The sequence below is a fragment of the Hevea brasiliensis genome, chromosome 12 (assembly GCF_030052815.1).
Source record: "Hevea brasiliensis isolate MT/VB/25A 57/8 chromosome 12, ASM3005281v1, whole genome shotgun sequence".
NCBI lineage: Eukaryota > Viridiplantae > Streptophyta > Magnoliopsida > Malpighiales > Euphorbiaceae > Hevea > Hevea brasiliensis.
The window spans coordinates 8,831,734-8,852,265 of NC_079504.1; the positions used below are offsets into that span (position 1 = coordinate 8,831,734).

At 32.8% G+C, this 20,532-nt stretch overlaps 3 protein-coding genes across 3 annotated transcripts; 2 read left to right on the plus strand and 1 right to left on the minus strand.

Annotated features, from left to right (window-relative positions):
- Positions 1 to 1,656: 1,656 nt before the first annotated feature.
- Positions 1,657 to 6,385, minus strand: LOC110668641 (sugar transport protein 5). Its single transcript, XM_021829970.2, has 4 exons — positions 6,077 to 6,385; positions 3,104 to 3,423; positions 2,277 to 2,906; positions 1,657 to 2,193 (listed from the first exon to the last, which is right to left on the minus strand). The coding sequence occupies exons 1-4, from the start codon at positions 6,207 to 6,209 to the stop codon at positions 1,771 to 1,773; spliced, it is 1,506 nt and encodes a 501-aa protein (XP_021685662.1). The 5' UTR covers positions 6,210 to 6,385; the 3' UTR covers positions 1,657 to 1,770.
- A 6,789-nt stretch (positions 6,386 to 13,174) lies between these two features.
- On the plus strand, positions 13,175 to 14,243 carry LOC131171097 (probable leucine-rich repeat receptor-like protein kinase At1g35710). The gene is made up of 2 exons (XM_058130548.1): positions 13,175 to 14,186; positions 14,236 to 14,243. The coding sequence occupies exons 1-2, from the start codon at positions 13,175 to 13,177 to the stop codon at positions 14,241 to 14,243; spliced, it is 1,020 nt and encodes a 339-aa protein (XP_057986531.1).
- Positions 14,204 to 16,633, plus strand: LOC131171064 (MDIS1-interacting receptor like kinase 2-like). The gene is made up of 2 exons (XM_058130516.1): positions 14,204 to 16,121; positions 16,337 to 16,633. The coding sequence occupies exons 1-2, from the start codon at positions 14,246 to 14,248 to the stop codon at positions 16,627 to 16,629; spliced, it is 2,169 nt and encodes a 722-aa protein (XP_057986499.1). The 5' UTR covers positions 14,204 to 14,245; the 3' UTR covers positions 16,630 to 16,633.
- Positions 16,634 to 20,532: the final 3,899 nt, after the last annotated feature.

Sequence of the window (20,532 nt, forward strand, 5' to 3'; positions counted from 1 at the left end):
ACAAACGTGTTTTCAATCTTTTCCTAACAATAATAATGATTATATAAGGCATAAGCTACTTCAAAACCTAAGGAAAAAAATACTTGAGTGCTCCAAGATCGATCTTGAAAGTGTCATGAAGGTACATCTTGATAGTTCATTGCATATATAGAACATAATGTGGACATAAACAGAAGTGTTCAAGTGGTTTATAGTAACCTTGAGAAAGCATTTAATTTGGAAACAGTCTTTCAACTTATTTGAAAATGATCTAACAATAGCAAATCACATGCTAATAGTAAAATGAACTAACAACCGTTAACCAAAATGTGATGATTAATTAGTGTATTTTCTGTGACTTAAATAAGTACTCAAAATTGAATTTGAGTGGTACTTTCATCTCATCTAACACTAACCAATTTAGGGAACAAATGATAATGAAGAATTATGGTGATGGACCGTAATAAAGGGAGGAAAATGAGAGTGGCTCAAGTTAGGTGTGAATTGGTTGGGCTTAAACTTGCCCGCAATTTATCCTTTCCAAATCTGTTGGTTTTGGGTAACCATCATCATCATCATCATCGTCGTCATCTCTTTCCATTTCTCCTTGAAAACGAACCTTTGGAGGGAGAGAAACACACATATATACTGTTGTTGAAAATAAATGGATTGAATGACAGCCCAACTTGATTTAGCCTACCATGTCATTAAATGCTGCGGCATCAACATCTTAAACCTAGCTCTCTGTGCATGTTACTAATAATCTAACCAGAACACCGACTCTTTAATTCAACATAAAGATTTTGGACTTTGAAGAATGAAATATTCGTTCTCTTTTTTGTAATGCTGCCTTTCTAGTTTCTACTCGATTACCCTGCTATAGCACTTGTTTTTCAAGTTTCGTAAAGGGCAGGGCGTTTTCATTCATATCACCTTTCTAATGTTTCTGACTTTATTTACACATGCATTTGTGTATGTATATTTATTATTTTTTTAATATGTATATTATGGTTTAACACATTATTATTTAAGAAATAAAATTTTTATTTTTATCGAATTAATATCTTATAATTTTATATGGTTATATTGTTCCTGTGATGAAATGTAATGTTTTTTTGTTTTAATTAATAATAATACTATGTCAGCATTTGGTTAAAAAATGTAGGAATAATGTTATTACATAAAGTTTCATGATATTAATTTTACTAAAAATTAATGTTTTATTTCATACGATACACTTTTAAAATTACTATATATATATATATATATATATATATAAGAGGGGTATGAATGCCTGCTGACTCAATAAAACCCCTTAAGTCCACATTTTGAGACCCATAAAGCAAGCCCAATCATCACCTTTCTGCTTTCAAAACTGACTTAACTGGACCAGACCCAAACCACACCCGAACTCAACTATGACCCTTTGTAGAACATTCAGTCAAGCCCATTTCGACATTTAAGCCGACGATGAAATAATAATCTAATCAATCTGAAATTATCAAATAGATGAAGTGATCATCTTAGAGACGAAACTAAATTTTAAGAACATTTTAATATATTTTTAAAATAAAAAGATAAAAATATTAACAATGATAAACTTTTATGAGCTAAATAATAATTTACCCTAAAATATTAGTATATGAAAATATTCTCTTCAACAGAGCAACATGAATATAAAATGCTTTAAAATTTGTCATTCTATTGCACCTTTATAAACTTGCTGTTTATAAAATAGTACCCAGCTAATTAGAACCAGATAATTTTCATATTTGTTCAGCAAGATTTTGCCTACACCTGCCCTTGAACGAACCTGCGCCAGTACCAGTGCCGCTCCCACACCGAATACATGGAATCCAAAGGAATTCCCTTCGTCTCCGGCAAGAAAAGTACAACAAATATGGTCATCATGGCAATCCAACCAGCATAGAACAGGAAAGTTCCATATTTGAAGTGACATAGCATGGTTAAGAATGTTTGTGAGAGCACAAATGTGGTAGCGAAATTTACAGCTACGCTTATGCTTTGGCCTGTGGGACGAATTTTCATAGGGAATATTTCACTTGGAATCAGCCAGCTTAGAGGCCCCCAAGACCAACCAAAACCAGCAGCGTAGATGCACATTAAAACCAGTACTAATATGGCATAGCCCTTGTAGATGTGTTTGGTGCCTGAAACCCCTGTTGTTGCCGCCAGCACGCAAGCTACTGCAACCTTCATAAAATTGCAATTTATTATGGTCAAAAAATAAATTAATAACATTGGTTTAAGTCAGAACTCATCACAAGCATATATACCTGACAGATGAACATCTGAGTCCCTCCAACAATGAACAAGAATCTTCGACCGTATCGATCGACCACGCCCGTAGACACCAGGATTGAACCCAGATTAACTAATCCCAGAATTATGGCTGCAATTAAAGCTGAATCATTACCAAATCCAACTGATTGAAAAAGAACAGGGGCATAAAATGCAATTATGTTAATCCCAGTCAGTTGTTGGAAAAAAGGTATAGCAATTGACATCACTAGGTGAGGCTTATACTGCCTCTCAAATATGGTTACAAAAGGTTCTGCTTGAGCAGCTTTGCCCGCTTCACTGGATTTAATAAGCTCAGCAAGCTCAGCATCCACATTAGTGTCACTTCCTCGGACTTTGATGAGAGATTTTCGAGCTTGCTCAAGCTTGCCACGCTCCACCAGGCTAGTAGGGGTGTCGGAGATAAGGAGTGCACCCATTGTCATTATAGCTGCAGGTACGATGGCAAGGCCAAGGGAGAGACGCCAACCCCAGGTGTGCTTAGCCGTGCCAAAATTTATGCAGTTGGCTGATACTACCCCAATGCCTATGAAAAACTGGAAGCCTGTGTTGAATGCCCCCCGCCATTTCGGTGGTGCTACCTCTGAGAGGTAAACAGGAGTTGCCTTCATTGCAAAATAAGTAATATTAGTAGTACATATATGTATCCAGCTGTGTTTTAAGGGTTTGTTTGCTATTAATGTTGAAACTGTTGCGGAGAAAAAGATGAGAAAGTTCATTAATTTGGTTTAAAGGCACCAGTTTGCAATTTTATAACCGGACAAATCTGAGAAACTATTAATTAATTAATTAATTAACTAACCTGGTTGGTGAAGCCAACTCCAAAACCAAGCAAGATGCGGCCCACGATGAGCATGGAGATGTTGGCAGCACCACCGTTGATGGCGGCGCCTGCAAGGAAAGTGCAGCCACCTAGCACCATGGTGTTCTTGCGGCCCAATGCTGCGGTGAGGCGACTAGCTACAAGTGAAGCAGCTAAGCCTGCTATGTATAGCGATGATGTGAATGCTGTTAAAACCTGGCTATCATATATGCAATACATGTTTGTTTTGGCCTCTGATTGCTTCCTCAGTACTGATGGGAAGAATTTCTTCAGAAATGGTGCCATTGTCGTTACACCTCCTGTAAATTGATGGATTCATATTGAGAAGAATTTCATGAACAACACCACCTTGTTTTCTGCTGTGTCTCTAAGTTTTTATACATACGCAGATAGATTATTTCAAATTTAAAAAATATAAAGATTTTAACTATAAAAATTTTTAATCTAATTAAATAAAAAATAGGTTAATTAATTTGCTAACTCCTAAATAGTTTCATATTAATTATCATTTTTTTCTATTTGATTTTAAGTGCAATTTGAATTTAAATCTGGCAGTTTTAAAAATAAAGTGGATAATCTGTCTGGAATTATTGTTTAAATATGCTTTTTAGAAAAAGACAAATTTATTATGTTAAAAAAAGCGCAGATTTATGTGTAGATTGACTATTTCAAATTTAATTTTAAAAATACAAAGATTTTAATTATAATTTTTTAATCTGATTAATTAAAAAAAGCCAATTAATTTGGTAAATCCTAAATAGTTTCATTTATTATTATTATTATTATTATTATTATTATTATTATGGGAAAAACAATTTAGTATCTTGTACTTTTGACATTTTTAACATTGAAGATATGTATTTTATTTTGTTATGATTAAGGGTAGAAACTTTAATGCCGTTAATACTTTAAGAAAAAATTGTTAACAGTAAAAGTGAGCAATAAATGGTTTAAACCGAAAAACCCAACAAAATCATTTTAATTTGTTTTTTTTTTATTTGGTCATTCGGTAAATCGATTCAGTTTTGATTAGTGATTTTTAAAATTTTTGATTATTTAATTTGGTTCGGTTAATTTAATATATAAATCGAATTATCCGAACCGAACCAATTTCACTTCCATTCAATGCTACACCATTTTTAGCCTTATAAACCCTACGCATTTAATATAATTGACTCTACTCTCATTATAAAAAAATAAAATAACACTTTATTCTTTTTTTTTTTGTGTTTTCTTCATCTTCTTCTTCTCATTTTTTTCTCTTGCGTCCTTGTCTTATTCTTCTTCTTCATCTGTTTCTCTGCTCGACGACTACACTTCTCTCTTTGACCGACTCACATGATTGTCTCTCTTAGCCTTGGCTAGCTGCATGTTGAAGATTCAAAAGTTCTTCACCTTGTGATTGTCTCATCTACGACTTTTGTTTGTCTTGTAAATCCCTAATTTGCTAATTTGTGATTTGTAAATCTTCTTTGTATTTATTGTTTTATTGATTTGTGTTGTAAATTGCTTGGATTTGCATACTTGTTGTATATTGCAAATATTGTGCTTGTGTTTATGATTTTAATTATTTATTGCAGAGTTAATCTTTTAGTTTTATTCTATATTTATGATTTTTTTTTTATGATTTTGTGCTCTCGATGATGAATTGAAGATTTGGGGAAGTTTTGTTGTGGATTTGGGTTTTTTTTTTTTTTTTTGGCCTTTGTAATTATGAATGGAGAAGTACCTTGAAACCGATTGACCAAATCAAATCAATTTTTTCCAATTTGGTTTGATTTGGTTTCTATCTAAGTTCAGTTTGGTTCATGAAATATAAGTTTCGATTTTTTAGATTTAACGGTTTAGTTCGGTTCAAAATCGAATTGATCGATTGCATACCCCTAACTAACAGTGTTAGATGGCGTTGATATGACATGCTGATTGCCATGCTAATGACATTTAACATTGTTAGTAATTTATCTTTAAATTACTAATAGTTTTATCAATATATATGACATTGCAACGCCGTTTATCATTGTTAGCAATTTATCCTTAAAGTGCTAACGACACTAAAATTTTTGTTCTTAATTATAATATAATAAAATATATATTCTCAATGCTAAAAACATTAAAGTATAAAGTAGTAAAATGTATTTTTCCATTATTATTATTTAATTTTACTGTAATTGAAATTTAAAACCTTATAATTTTGAAAATAAATCCAACGAAATGTTTAGAATTATAGTTTAAATATACATTTTAGAAAAACATAATTGTAAATGCGATTGAAAAAAGTGATCCGAAAATAAATTCACTTGCGAATCAAATATAATTTAATTAGTTTTTCTATTTCTATGGACAATGAAAGGTTTTAAATTTCAACAACTAATTTTTAACGCGCAAGGTTAAATTAAGAAAAAAAAAAGGCCAATTCACATATTGCGTACCCCTTTTTCTGTTGTATAAAAAATAAATAACATAGTGGATGGCTAGAATTCAAGGACAAAGATCATAGCCGGGTGGGCCCATCCATCATCTCTCATCTAACAATCAATGGTTTGAGATTCAAACCAAACCTCAACTACCAACGAAACTCTAACAAATGTTAACAACAGAAAGCTCTGTTTACCTGATTCAATGTGTTTTTTTCTTTAATAATTAATATATAATGAAAACTCCTCTCTCTCTCTGCCAGTAATCTTTACAGGCAGCAGCTATTGCAAAGGCAAGAGCGTCGAGTCCAAATTCAAGTCAGAGAACTCAGCCTCCCCTAACATCAATTCGATCGTTACCAGTAAAGCTCACTGCCGTTTTAAAGCTGTGGCCGTGCGTTTTATTTTAACAGCTAAGAAACTTAATCCGTGATGATAAAACCAGCTCATGAGATCGTTTCTTTTTGGTAAACATGAGATCTTTTCTTTAAAGGGGAAGATAAGAAATTTAAAAAAAAAAAAAAGGAAATACATATACCTGAAATTCCGATGTCGTAGCCAAAAATGAGTCCACTCGATGCAGCTACGATGCAAGTAACCACCACTGACACTGTTATCTTGCCGTTGAATCCATTGACAGGCTCGTTAACGGCGAAACCTCCCACGGCCATTTCCTCCTAATCTCTTTCCCTGAATTCAAACAGGACTAGCTGGCTGGCCTGCTCAAGTAGAAGAAAGAAAGAAAGAAAAGGAAGAGAGAGCAACGCTACCTACTCGGTGTCCAGTCAAAAGAAATTATGTTTTTATAACCAAAATAAGCCATATATAAATGTGTGCGTCTTGCCCCGTTTTTGGTAGAGTGACGAGGAAAGCATAAACATTTCTTGGGCCGCTTTTGAGCAAGACTTTACACTAAGCAAGACTTTAGACTTCCACAGTGTTGTAATGTGTATTGTGTAGTTACCATTTATTCTTTCTCCAATTATTGGCTTGGTAAAAGTAATGAGATTAGAAGAACTCATGGATTTATTTAGAAAAAATTTATTTAAAATTAATTTATCATTAATTTAAAATATAAATATATAAATTCTATTTATTTAATTTATAAATTTCACGTATATATTTTTTTAAAAATTTTCACTTGTATCTTTAATCCACAGCCGCTAAATGCAGGGCAGATTGGTGCAGATGGTAGCTGGCCATGAGGATAGTGCGTACCTTCCATTCTTCGACCTGTGGGTAGGTTATTATGAAACTAATTCTTGTTTAATAAAAATAAAATTATTGAGTGAACTAATTATCAATCGATTATTTAAAAAAAAAAAAAAAACTTTAAAATTTAAATTCAAAGCTCATTCAGATTATATATGTGAGTATGAAGTTAATTATTTAATCCTCCGAATACCTAGAAATATATAAATGGGTAAACATGCATAGCCTAATTGGTGCATCAAAAATAATTTTAGATGAAGTCACATGGACACGAGGGTTCAATCTTCGAAATTTGCTCGAAGAAGGAATGCATATATAAGGAAAGACAAAGTTGTCTTTCATCCATTTTTAAATATATCCCTGCTTTTTTATTTTTCAATCAAGGTTTGTGTACTCACATATTTTTATATTCAAGTATAACATTCTTTAAAAATAAAATTTCAAAATTAATTTTTATTTCTTAACATAAAATATTAAAGTTTTGCATTGAATTTTTTATAAAGTTTTTTTTTTTAATTTTAAAGTTTTATGAATAATTATGGATAAGTTGGTGAATAGAGTTGAAGGTTTGATTAACATAAGTTGAATATAATAACATTTTATGATTAGAATATAATTATTAAAATTACAAAATACGCATAAATTAACTTTTTCCAATCTGATAGAAATTAAATTTAAGACTTTTTATTTTTCAGAAAATAAAATTAAAAATCTGTCATTATATTATCTAAGGTATATATAATAAAACAAAAGCATTTGTGCTTCAATACACAATCCAAATCGAGTAAGATTTATAGAGTAAAAAATGAAAATTTGGGCATTCATCATCCATAAATGTGAATTCAATTGCTAGCACAAGATTCGCAACTGATTTGTTTAGCCATAAATATATTTTTGCCAACTCTTTTAGCATGAACATTGGAGTAGAAATACTTCATTGTGCTCCAAACATCTTTTTGTATTAACCGGCTATATCTTTCCACTTGAAGTAGTTAATTTACTATTATTAATTAGCCAGATATAACATTGGTATATATAAAATTTTCTGGTGCATTTATGAATGTCATCGAGTTATGAATGTGATTGTGGCTTGTATAGGACTGGAGGTTCGAGGGGTTTTGCATTTGTGAGGTGTAAATGAGAGGATGAGGAGCGAAAGGCCGCGGAAAGGCTTGATGGTTAGCTCTAGTTTTCAAATGATTGTGTTCAAAATTGTGTGGTTTTGTTTATTTATTTATTGAGTTGCGTTAGGGGATATTTTCATTTTTAATTTAAGATTATGCTCTTTAGAAAGAGTTGTGGATGGAAGAGAGATTATGGCTCGGTTTACAAAATACGATTCTAATGCCGAGCGAATGTGAGTGGTTAACTCCGTTTCAGTGTTCGGTCTAGAAGTTTCCAGTGAGTTCTTCTGTTTTTATTTCCAGTCATAAGGGAAGGATAGTGGAATCAACTTCCATGACATATGAGACAGGTCAAGAAGCAGCAGCCCTTAAACAGACATATTCTAGCTTTAATGAACATTCAAGGTAAGCGTGTCACATAAATGCCTTCTTTTGGGGGAGTGGCGCGGAGTAGTTTTATGGATCGGATGAGTGGCTTTGCTGAAGTTTTGTTTCATTCTCTTGATGAATAATCTCAACTTTCCAAATACTTTTATGTGGGAATGCTGATGCTGGTGTACCACATGAAATTTTATTTGAGAATTCATCTCGAAATCTCTGCTTCTATTAGGCTTTCAACATAAATAAAAACCCTTATTTGGCCACTGATACTTTGAAATGGTAAAGACAGGTAAAGAAAATACCTCTAGATTCCAACTCCAAGTCTTGCAATGCTGCCACCTTTTAGAACCCTGTCCATATTAGTGGTCCTTGCATTTACTTTCTGCATTTGAATACAGGTCCAATTATAGTTTACTTCCTATATTTTTTAAATCAAATAATTTAATTATTAAAATTTAGTAAAAATTTATAATTTATTTTTTTTAATTTCTTATCTAAATACTATTAATTATTGTAAAATTAATTAAAATATCTTTAACTCTATGTGTTTTTTAATCAAACGATTTAATTCCTAAAATTTTATATTATAAATAAATAGTCTCTTGATTTAAATTTTATAAATAAAACAATTTATCTATTTAAATTATTTTATTTACAATATAAAATTTTAAGAATTAAATTATTTAAATTAGAAAATATATAGATTTAAGAGCATTTTAATATTTTTATTATAATCAATAATAAATTAAATGAAAAATTAGATGAAAAGGTTAAATTATATATTTTATTAAATTTTAAAAATTAAATTATTTAATTTTAAAGATATAAAAATTAAATTATAAATTTTATTAACTTTCAAAGAATAAATTATAATTTATCCTAAAATATAAATATGAAAATACATCCTTCGTGGGGCAGTTCCCCGCACCATAAATCATGTCAAAAGTAATATCCCATTTTCCACCTTAAAGAAGCCATGCTGAAAATAATTATCATCCCACCATTTCCTGTACTAGCAACTAGCAAGCCACTCTACTTTGCTCTCTCTCTTTACGGGTTTCTGAAGAGAGAATATTTTCTCGATTCTTCTTGGTTTCTAGGTCCTTGCCCTTTTCTTTCTGTCATTCATTGCCCTCCTCTGCACCTTCCGGGTAGGGGACGGCACTCCTTCCTCGCCCAAGCGTGGGTTCTCACTCCCCACCTTTGGGCTGAGATGTAAATAGACAGTCTTGCTTAGTTTTATTGGATGATCGAGACGTCATGGTGAGGATTTTCTATTGAAGATCTGTGTGCCTGTCTTTTCTTAGAGGAATTGACATGGCAATTGTTGTTTTGAGAAGAGGGCTTTTCTATGTTCTATGGAAAGCGAGTAGGTGTTGCAGGAGAGGATATCCATGAGGTGTTAAGGGTTAGCCTGTATATCGTGGCTATTCCCTATGGCTATAAGAGATTGAGACACTGATTTGGGCTCTACCTTCCTTTCCCATGCTTTCTTACCTTGATTCTCAGATTTCTAGCAACTTTACCTCTAGAAGTTCCAATGGGTGACTGGGTTGAGGAACGTATCCTGCTACCTAGATATGTTATGTTCTTTCTTGGTTGGGCTTTGGGCTTTGTATCAGGGCTGGATAGAGTAGGCTACTTTTGTTTTTTTATTTGGTCTGGCCGCCTGGGCCTGGCCCTGTGCTGAACCTTCTCTAACTAATGGATTTTACCTTTGGGGGAAAAAAAGCCACTTTACTCACGCCTGACAATTGGGTTAGGCCACCTATCAAACTGATTACTGCTTCCCATATTTCAGATTTCACCGCTTTTAGACTGTTCCAGATGCCACCACCATTTATCAACTGCAGCCTCATTAAATAACTGTATCTCCGCTTTGAATCGGACACTGTACCTTATCACATTTAAGCAAATGATGCTTGAAGACATCATCCATTCCTTGAAAATCTGTTTGCAGTTTTTTTAATCTTTTAGCTGTCGACGCGCAACGCTAGAATTTAGAAACTATATCATTTTTTACAAGAGTAATTTTTTTTTTTGGCGTCAGGGCATAAATTATAATATATAAAATTGAGGGATTTTCATTAAAGATTTTATGGAATTAATATAGACAAACTAGCGATTGTCCTAGGTGCTCATTTTCTTAGTACTCGCTTTTGGTTCATGTCTATTAAGAGGTCATACTCTTCGTTCTGTTTCTTGATAATTATGTGACAATGCTTTTGGTATCCATCCCTTCTGATGGTCCTGTACTTTCTCAATATCGCTGTCTTGTATATTGGCATCTGATTAGAAAGTTTGTGTATGTTAGAATGTGTTCCCTGCTCCGCACGGCCCTTGTTCTAAGAGGAGCGCTCTGTGCGGCACACATCGTAGGGGTGTAAGTCTTGATAGGCACAATCATAACAAACGGTCTCCTACACCTAAAAATGTCTCACCACGTGGTCAACCAACTGGTTACCAATTTTATGGCGGATTTTTAGGCTTCATCACATTAATTCGATGATTTGTATTTTTTTTTAGGTAGATATCGTAAATAGAACAACATATCAATAAGAATTATTCACTTACCTTATAGAATTGTTAATATCTAATAACTATTATGTAATTTTTTTTTTCAAAATTCAATAACTGAAATTGCATAATTAACTCTTATTTATCACTACTTTATAATATAAGTTTTCATCTAAATAGAAAAAAATATTTTAACTATATTTGCGCTTTAATTGGAAATGAAAAAATCAATAATAAGAGAGGATATTGACGAGTAGCGAGGTTAAGTCTTCATAAGGGGTGAAAATCATAGAGATGATAGCTTATCAATATGATGAAAAATGGTTTAGAAAGATGTTGTATGCTTTCACATAGTAAGGGAGGAGTAAGTGCGTTAGTTGGTTGAGTAGGTGTAGGAAATTGATGTCGAATAGCTTTGTGAGGTGTAGAGGTTGAGGGAAGCTAGTGGCCGAGGAGTAAAGAAGTAGAAGAATAACCTTTGTATTCTTAGTAAAAATAGTATTGTTTTGTTGGAAATAAAATTATTTTTCTTTTATTATAAATTAAATTTAATTAGTATCAATTTGGAGAATTAAAAGTATTGACCTTGTTAGTATTAAATGGGGCAACTAACAGTGAGATTTAATTGTAGTAAAATTTAAAATTCAGGTATATTATGTTGAAAAAAATTGAGATACAATTATGAAAAAAGGTAAAGTTTGAGATATTTTTAGACATTTTCCTATGCTCACATAGCAAAGTACATTAAAATTAGCAGTATAATAAATTGTAGGGTATAATTGTGATAAAATTAGTAATTTAGGGTATTTTTATTAAAAAAAATTAGGATATGATTGTAAAACAAAATTGTAAAATTTAAAAATTTTTGACATTATTCCACAAAAAATTTTAAGTGAAAAATAAATATAAGCCTGCTTTCATTTTCTCGTCAAATTTAAAAAAAAAATTAAAATTATAAATAAAGCTTTAAATTATCTTAATTTTTAAAAAATTATGAGATAAAATTATAATTTTATTATTCCTAAAACAACTTTCTTCTCATCATTAATTCGCTCTTTTATTTTTAAACTATATTTTTTTACCTCTCTTTCAAACAGTGTTAGACCAATCAATAAACAATGAATACATTTAAATATTTAAAATATGTAACAATTATTTATTAATTAAATATAAAATATTGAAAAAGTGTGATATTCATTTAGTGCTCTGGCACTTAATTTAGCCAAGTTTTTCAGTTTCCTGGTGACCCGTGAGGAGGGGGCTGAGATTTGCTCGTGGCTTGAAGCTTACGTCCTGGAGAAGTCAATTGCTTTCAACATTTAGCACTTTACCTTGACTGAGTGTGAAAGCGATCATTAATTAATTACCTTGAAGTCTCCCCTCTTGGTTTTCTCTAGTGTTTACTTAGTGCAGCCACAAATTCCTCTATTCTTACGTTTTCAGTTGACTTCGATGATGACTGCCACTTGATTTTCTTTCTTTTTAAATTAAAAAAATGCTTTGGAAGAAAATTATTTCATAATTTCACTTAAGTATATTGCTATTGAAAAATTAACGAGATAATTTTAATATCATTAACTTAACTATTATTCATAGCTTAGCTTTTTTTTAATCACGACGTTGTGATAATATTCTCCATTTTATTTAACTTCAATTAATTACCTTTAATATAAAATTGAGGGCAGAATACCCATTTTATAAATGAGTTAGTAGTTATGTTCTATAATCTAATAGTTCTATAAAAAAAAATTAATTTTGTCTTTCATTTTATACAATAATGCTCCAAATGTTAACAAACATATCTATAAATATATTTATTTGTTATATTTAATTAATAATTTATATATTCATAACTTAAACACAAAAAATAATTAAAATGAGAAATTTATTTGTAAATTCAAATCTTTTTCAAAATTTACAAATAATCAAATTTTATATAATCAGAATGAGTTAGAATTATCAACAAGTGATGATTTAGGATTATCAACAAGTGATTAGATTAATGACGTGGACCTGCAAGGCTAAGTTCAAATCTTGAAGCCGTCATTGAAAGTCTTGCATGCCCAAATCTCACTTCAAACAACTAATCTCGCTAAAATTTAAATTGATGTAGGAAGACATTCTGTTTCCTACAAAAAGAGGAGAAGATGAACAGCAGGTGATCCTGGGTTTGCATTTGATTAAGCAGCTTAAATTTCACGTTATGTGGTTATTCTAATTAATAACTTAAACAGCGGCGGTGATGATGATGTGAAAGGTGGTGGAAGACTTCTTTCTCCAGGCTCAAGGTCTTTCGCCTACACATTTTGTAAGGCACCGGATATTATATATTAGAAGTGTGCATGTCCACATTTGCTTATCGAGTCCTGAATCACTATTTGCCTTGCATTAAAACAAGAATCATGGGATTCTCAACCTCGAAGAGAGTACTAATACTTGTTCCTTTGATCCTGCTTGTTATTTCACTTTCTTCACTTAATGTTGCTTCTAACTTTATTGATGAAGCACGTTCCCTGCTAAAATGGAAAGCCAGCCTTAACCAGACCAACCCACTCCTGTCCTCGTGGATTCTTTATCCTGGAAATGCCACCAATACTTCTAGTTCTAGCCACCTTGAAACGAATGCAAGCCCATGTTCCTGGCATAGAATTAGGTGCAACAAAGCTGGAAGAGTCCATGTTGTCAACCTCACAAGTTACGGTTTAAAAGGTATGCTCCAAGAATTTCCATTCTCGTCCCTTCCTAAAATTGCATACGTTGATCTCAGTGTAAACGAATTATATGGCATCATCCCACCTCAAATCGGTCACCTTTCCAAGCTTATCTATCTTGATTTGCAAATTAATCTGCTGTCCGGAAAAATTCCACCAGAAATTGGCCTTCTAACAAATCTTACAACATTACACCTCAGTGAAAATAAGTTAAATGGCTCCATTCCAAGAGAAATGTGTCAATTAAGTTTGCTTGAAGAGCTTGCATTGGATATGAATCGTCTTGATGATTCAATTCCTTCTTGCTTGGGCAATTTGACTAACCTTTTTTGGTTATCTCTTTACAATAATTCACTCTCTGGTTCCATTCCTCAAGAAATTGGAAAGCTCTCCAAGTTGGTTGAACTTTACCTGGACACCAACCACCTAACAGGTTCCATCCCTTCCACTTTTGGCTACTTAAAGAAACTCACTGTGTTATACATTTTTAACAATAAACTTTCCGGTCCCATCCCTGAAGAAATCGGAAATTTGGAGTTTCTTCGGAATCTAAGCCTTAAAACAAACAACCTTTCTGGTCCAATTCCGGCATCATTAGGTCGTCTAGGGAACATTGAATTACTTCATTTATACCAAAATCAACTTTCTGGATCCATTCCTAAAGAGCTGGGAAACTTATCATCTCTTGTTGATCTAGAGTTAAGTGAGAATCAACTAAATGGTTCGATTCCTGCTTCATTTGGTCGTTTAAGCAACTTAGAAATGCTATTCCTTCGTGACAACCAACTTTCTGGTTCCATCCCCCATGAAATTGGAAATCTAAGCAAATTATCTTACCTGAACCTTGACAAAAACCAATTGACTGGTTTTTTGCCCCAGAATATTTGCCTTGGAGGATCACTTGAGAGATTGGATGTGAATGACAACCAACTCCGAGGTCCAATCCCCAGAAGTTTGAAAAATTGCTCAAGCTTAGTCAGAGCCCGTTTTGATGGGAACCAACTCCATGGAAACATCTCTGAAGATTTTGGTGTCTATCCGAACCTGCAGTTCATTGATCTAAGCTACAATAAATTTTCTGGTGAAATCTCATCCAACTGGGGGAGGTGTCACTACTTGTCGAACCTAAAAATTGCAGGGAATAATATTTCGGGTAGGATACCAACTGATATTGGAAATGCCTTTCAGCTACATGTACTTGATCTTTCTTCAAATCATTTAGTTGGAAGGATTCCTAAGGAATTGGGGAAATTGACTTCTTTGGTGAAGTTGATTTTAAACGACAATCAGCTTTCCGAAGGGATGCCTTCAGAATTTGGATCATTATCCGATCTTGAGCATCTAGACCTGTCGGCAAACAGATTGAACAAATCGATTCCTGACGATGTTGGAAGCTTAGCTAAACTCAACTACTTGAATTTAAGCTGTAATGAGTTTAGCCAAGAAATTCCAATTCAGTTGGGGAAGTTAACTCACTTGTCGGTGTTGGATTTAAGCCGGAACTTCCTCAGTGGAGAAATATCAGATAGATTCAGAAGCATCCAGAGCCTGGATATATTGAATCTGTCTCACAATCACCTCACTGGTCCCATTCCAGAACTGCATGGCTTGTCCCAGCTCGATCTTAGTCACAACATGCTCACTGGAGAGATACCGGCAGAATTTTCAAGTTTGCGAACCTTGGAGATACTGAATCTTTCTCACAACAAGCTCAATGGTACCATTCCAGCAACGTTAGCACAACTGCCTGAATTGCGATCCGTTGATCTATCAGATAACGAGTTGTGGGGTCCCATTCCCAACAGCAAAGCATTTCAAGATGCTGCATTGAAAGGAAACAGAGGACTCTGTGGCAATGCTAGAGGTCTGCAGCCTTGCAAGATTGCAAAGATTCACAAACATGTTTTGGGAAAGGCCATAAAATTTTCTCTGATGATTGTCTTTCCTATTTTCGGAGCAGTTGTCCTATTCTGCGGTTTAATTATCATGTTGTTCAGTTTCCGAATAAGGAAAAGAGGCTCAGTGACAGGAAGCAACATGAACAACGAAGAGTTGCTTTCCATATCAATTTTCGATGGAAAAATAATGCACCGAGAAATCATAGAAGCAACCAAGAATTTTGACAGCATGTACTGCATTGGAGAGGGCAGATTTGGACGTGTCTACAAAGCAGAGTTGTTATCGGGTGATACTGTAGCTGTAAAGAAATTCCATTCGTTACCTCATGATGAGATGGCAGATCAGAAAGAATTCCTGAATGAGATAAGGGTATTAACAGAGGTAAGGCATCGAAATGTTGTCAAATTCTATGGTTTTTGTTCACATGTCCGACACACATTTCTAGTTTACGAGTACCTCCCTAGGGGTAGCTTGGCCACGATCCTGTGCAATGACGAAGCTGCAAAAGAATTTGGCTGGGATAAAAGGCTGACGGTCATAAAAGGTGTAGCTTATGCCTTGTACCACATGCACCATGAGTGCATACCACCAATTGTTCATAGAGACATATCAAGCAAGAATGTTCTGCTGGACTCAGAATATGAAGCTCATGTTTCGGATTTTGGCACAGCTAAGCTTCTCAACCTAGATTCTTCCAATCGGACTATGCTTGCAGGCACCTACGGATACGTAGCACCAGGTAAGATGCTTTGAACCGGAAATGAGGTTAAAACTTATATAGTTTGTAAAAATCTTTTAGTTGTTTTTGTAGATTTTATAACTAAAACATAATAAATTTAACTTAAAGGTAATTTTTAATAGCTTATTAACACATTTGAAGTAGTATTGTTCATAATAATGGTCTTCAAATATTGAAAAACTCTATGTATATATATAATTTTTTTGTCTTTGCAGAGCTTGCATACACAATAAAAGTGACAGAAAAATGCGATGTGTACAGCTTTGGGGTGCTGGTACTGGAAGTCATCAAAGGAAAGCATCCTGGTGATCTGATTTCTACGATGTTATCTCACTCAGGCAATATGGAGATAGCAGTCAATGATGTGTTGGATGAGCGTTTGTCGCCTCCTTCACTTGAGGTTGAAGACAAATGGGCATTCATAGTAAGTCTGGCATTTTCATGCTTAAATGCCAATCCACAGTCTAGGCCAAACATGTATGTTGTTTGTCAGTCGTTGTCCAAATGAACATCCTATCAGGTCATCCGTTTTGAGTATAGACTTATTTTCTGCTAGAATTTCTGTTGTTATGGACTTCGCCTTTTGTTTAGACAAAGTTTGGTTTTTTATGGCTAAAAATTGTGTTTGCTTTGCTATGACCTTATATTGTATTTGAGCCTTTGGCCTGTTATTTTAATGAAAGCTATCTCTTTAAACTTTTTTTTTTTTTTAAATTTTAATGATGACTTTTATGCATTAAATATTAGCATTTTATTTTATTTTTAAGCGAAAACTTTTATGCAGTAACAGGGGTGGAGCCCAAGACCCATGCAACCTCACCCATCACTTATAAATTTTTTTAAAAGTTATATTTAAAATATTAATATTTATATAACATATAAAATTTTATTTATTAGTAATTATAAATTCAAGTAATATGTATAAATTATAAATAAATATTATTTATTATCTCATATAAATTTACTTAATAAATATTTTTTATTTTCTCAATTTAAATAAAAATGTTTAATTTTATTTAATTTTTTACTTTATCTAAAATATATTTTGCTAGTTTTTTTACAAAATTAATGAATAATCTTTAAAAAGTTAATGAATAAAATAGATTGAATTAAAATATTTTTAATATATTTTAAATGTCTATTTGATATTAAAATTAGAGAAAAAAATTACTTTTCAGAAAAAAATATATACTTTAGATGCTAGTGAAAAAGTAATTTGGCAAAAAAATTTTCTATTATTTTATTGTTATTATGTTTAAAATTCATTAAATTTAATTTTAAATTATTTTTTAATACTGTACTTAAAAAATACTTTCCTTAACAGTAACTCTAACAATAATATCAAATAAACTCTAAGTAAATATAAATATAAAAAATATTTTCTTAATTGTAAGTAAATATAAATAATTAATTAATATATTGATTTCATAATTTTATATAAATAATTAATTAATATATTGATTCATAATTTTCTTCGCGCCTCCAAAAATAATCTTCTAGCTTCACCAAGATATATACATATATATATATATATATATATATAGTGCTGATATGTTTTCATTTGATTGGTTTAAAATATATCATATGCATACATGAAGTGGTAAGTCAAGATTAAAATAATTTCTAAATAAATTTCCTACTTTATATATCTAATAATTTTTTTTTTGAAAAAAAATTAAAATTGGTCAATTTGAAGGCTTCTATACGGCAACGAAATTATTAACCATTAAGAAGAAATAAAACAGGACAATTAGAAAAAGCTAACGACTTCAGACTTTCAAATGCTAAGCATCATTGAAGGGGCATTTGCTATCATCTTATGGATTTGCTCACATTAAGAAAGTCGTTGATAATTGTAAAGACAGAACAACGAATGGATTCTTTTCCCAAAAAGAAAAATAAATAAATTAATTAATTAATAAAAATTCTACTGCTAAAATAAAAAACATAGAGAAAGAAGTTGATATGTCACGATCATGATTTCAAAACAAATTTTATAAACAATACTAGATAGGCCTGCATAGAAAAATTGGAAATCCAAAAAGCAACTTAATTTCTATGATGCATACCTTTAACATTTAATTAAGATTGAAATTACTTTGACTGGATAATTATTATACAAATAAATATTTTTCTTGAGCAGACTTCATTACATCTGATTTTTAATAAATATTTTATTTTTATTGTTTAATTAATAAGATTGTTTCCATAGATTATCCACACCTCCAACAAGGGATTAATTATCCCCTGAAAGTTTATGGTACTGATATTTTTATATAATTTAAAATAATTATGAACCAGGCCACTCAAAATAGTTTTTCATTATCATTTTTCCAACATAAATGTTATTTTTTTATCAAACAAGAGACTTTAAAAGTATATCTTTCAACCTTGGACACTAAAATTTTAAATGAGTTGTTATCGCATCTTGAATTCTATTGCAAGTTTAATTAATAACAAAAAAAAAAAAAGTACCATATCAGGTCTTGTTCTTCTGTGGAGACCGAGCTGTGGAGACCGAGGTGCTGACTTGGATATAAATAGAGCAATGAATTATAGTTTGCGAAACAGAGCAAAACAACAGCCCTGGCAAGTCTCATCTTGGAGAATCTAGCCTTGCGTATTTCCCTTGTTCTATTCATTCTATTACAGTCCTCACTCAGCGTTGCTTCTGACTCCACTCAAGAACCTAATGCTCTTTCAAGTGAGCAGCCCTCTTCACAGCTTTAAAGATTCTAACATATCATTAAAATGGCATCACCATCCTCAAAATGCCACCCATTCCAATCCAAGAACAAGCCCCTGCAATTGGCTTGGAATTTCTTGTAACTTACAAGGAAGGGTCGAAAGATTAAACCTTGCAAAAGCAGGTTTAAATGGTACGCTCCATGAGTTTTCTTTCTCTTCCTTTTCTGATCTTGCTAATATTGATCTTAGCGCGAATCTACTCTTTGGCACCATCCCACTTGGAATCATTCAACTTTCCAAACTCGTTTATCCTAATTTGTCATACAATCTCTTGTCTGGGAGCATCACTCCAGAGATTGACCTTCTAACAAATCTCAATACCTTGCACCTTGCAGCAAATAAGTTAAACGGCTCAATTCCTCCAGAAATAGGCCAGTTAAGTTCCTTTACTTAGCTAATCCAGTATACCAACAATCTAGATGGTCATATTCCTGCTTCCGTGGGTAATATAATGAAGATGCTTCGGTTGTTTCTCTATGACAATCAACTTTGTGGTTCTATTCCATAACAATTGGGAAACCTTGCCAGTTTGGTTGAACTTTACATAGATTCCAACAGTCTATCAAGTCCCATCCCTTCCACTTTTGGGAACTTGAAATACCTAACTGTGTTGCATATGTTCCAAAATAAACTTTCTGGTCCAATTCCTCAGCAAATCGGAAACCTGAAGTCTCTGAACAAGCTAAGCCTTTGGGGAAACTATCTTTCTGGTCCAATTCCAACAACACTATGTGGTCTGACAAATCTCACCCTTCTTCATCTCTATGAAAATAAACTCTCTGGCCCAATTCCTAATGAGGTGGGAAACTTGAAGTTTATTTCTGATATGGAGTTGAGTGAAAATCAACTTAGTGGTCCTATCTCAGCTTCCTTGGGTAAGTTGAGTGTGTTACAATATTTGTATCTTAGTGATGACCAACTCTCCGGGCAAATTCCTGAACAGATAGCAAGTCTACCAAAACTTACTGTACTTCAACTAGACAAAAACCAGTTGATTGGTCGTTTGCCCCAGACCATTAGCCAAAAAAAAAAAAAAAAAGCTTTAGGACTCCACTGTCAACGACAACAATATCGACGGCCCAGTTCCAAAAGGCATTAGAGATTGCAAAAGCTTCGTGAGAGTTCGGCTAGGACGAAACCAAGTCACTGGAAATATATCCGAAGACTCTGGCTTCTATCCAAACCTTGAATTTATAGATCTAAGCCACAATAAATTTGAAGGGGAAATATCATCCAACTGGGAAAGTGTCAAAATTTGACGACTCTAATGATGGCAGGCAACAAAATAACGGGTACAATTCCACCTGAAATTGGAAATGCAGCTCAGATAAAAGGACTTGATCTTTCTTCGAATAAAATAGCTGGGAGCATCCCCAAGGACTTGGGGAAATTAACTTCTTTGGTTAAGGTGATTTTAAACGACAATTAACTCTCTGATCGCCTACTTTCAGAATTTGGATCGTTAACTGATCTTGAGTATCTCGACTTGTCGGCAAACAGATTCAACTAATCAATTCCAGAAAACATTGGAAACTCAGTTAAACTCATCTGCTTGAATTTGAGTAATAATGAGTTTACCTAAGAAATTCCAATTCAGATGGAGAAGTTAACTCACTTATCGGGGTTGGACTTAAGCCGCAACTTTCTCATAGGAAAGATACCA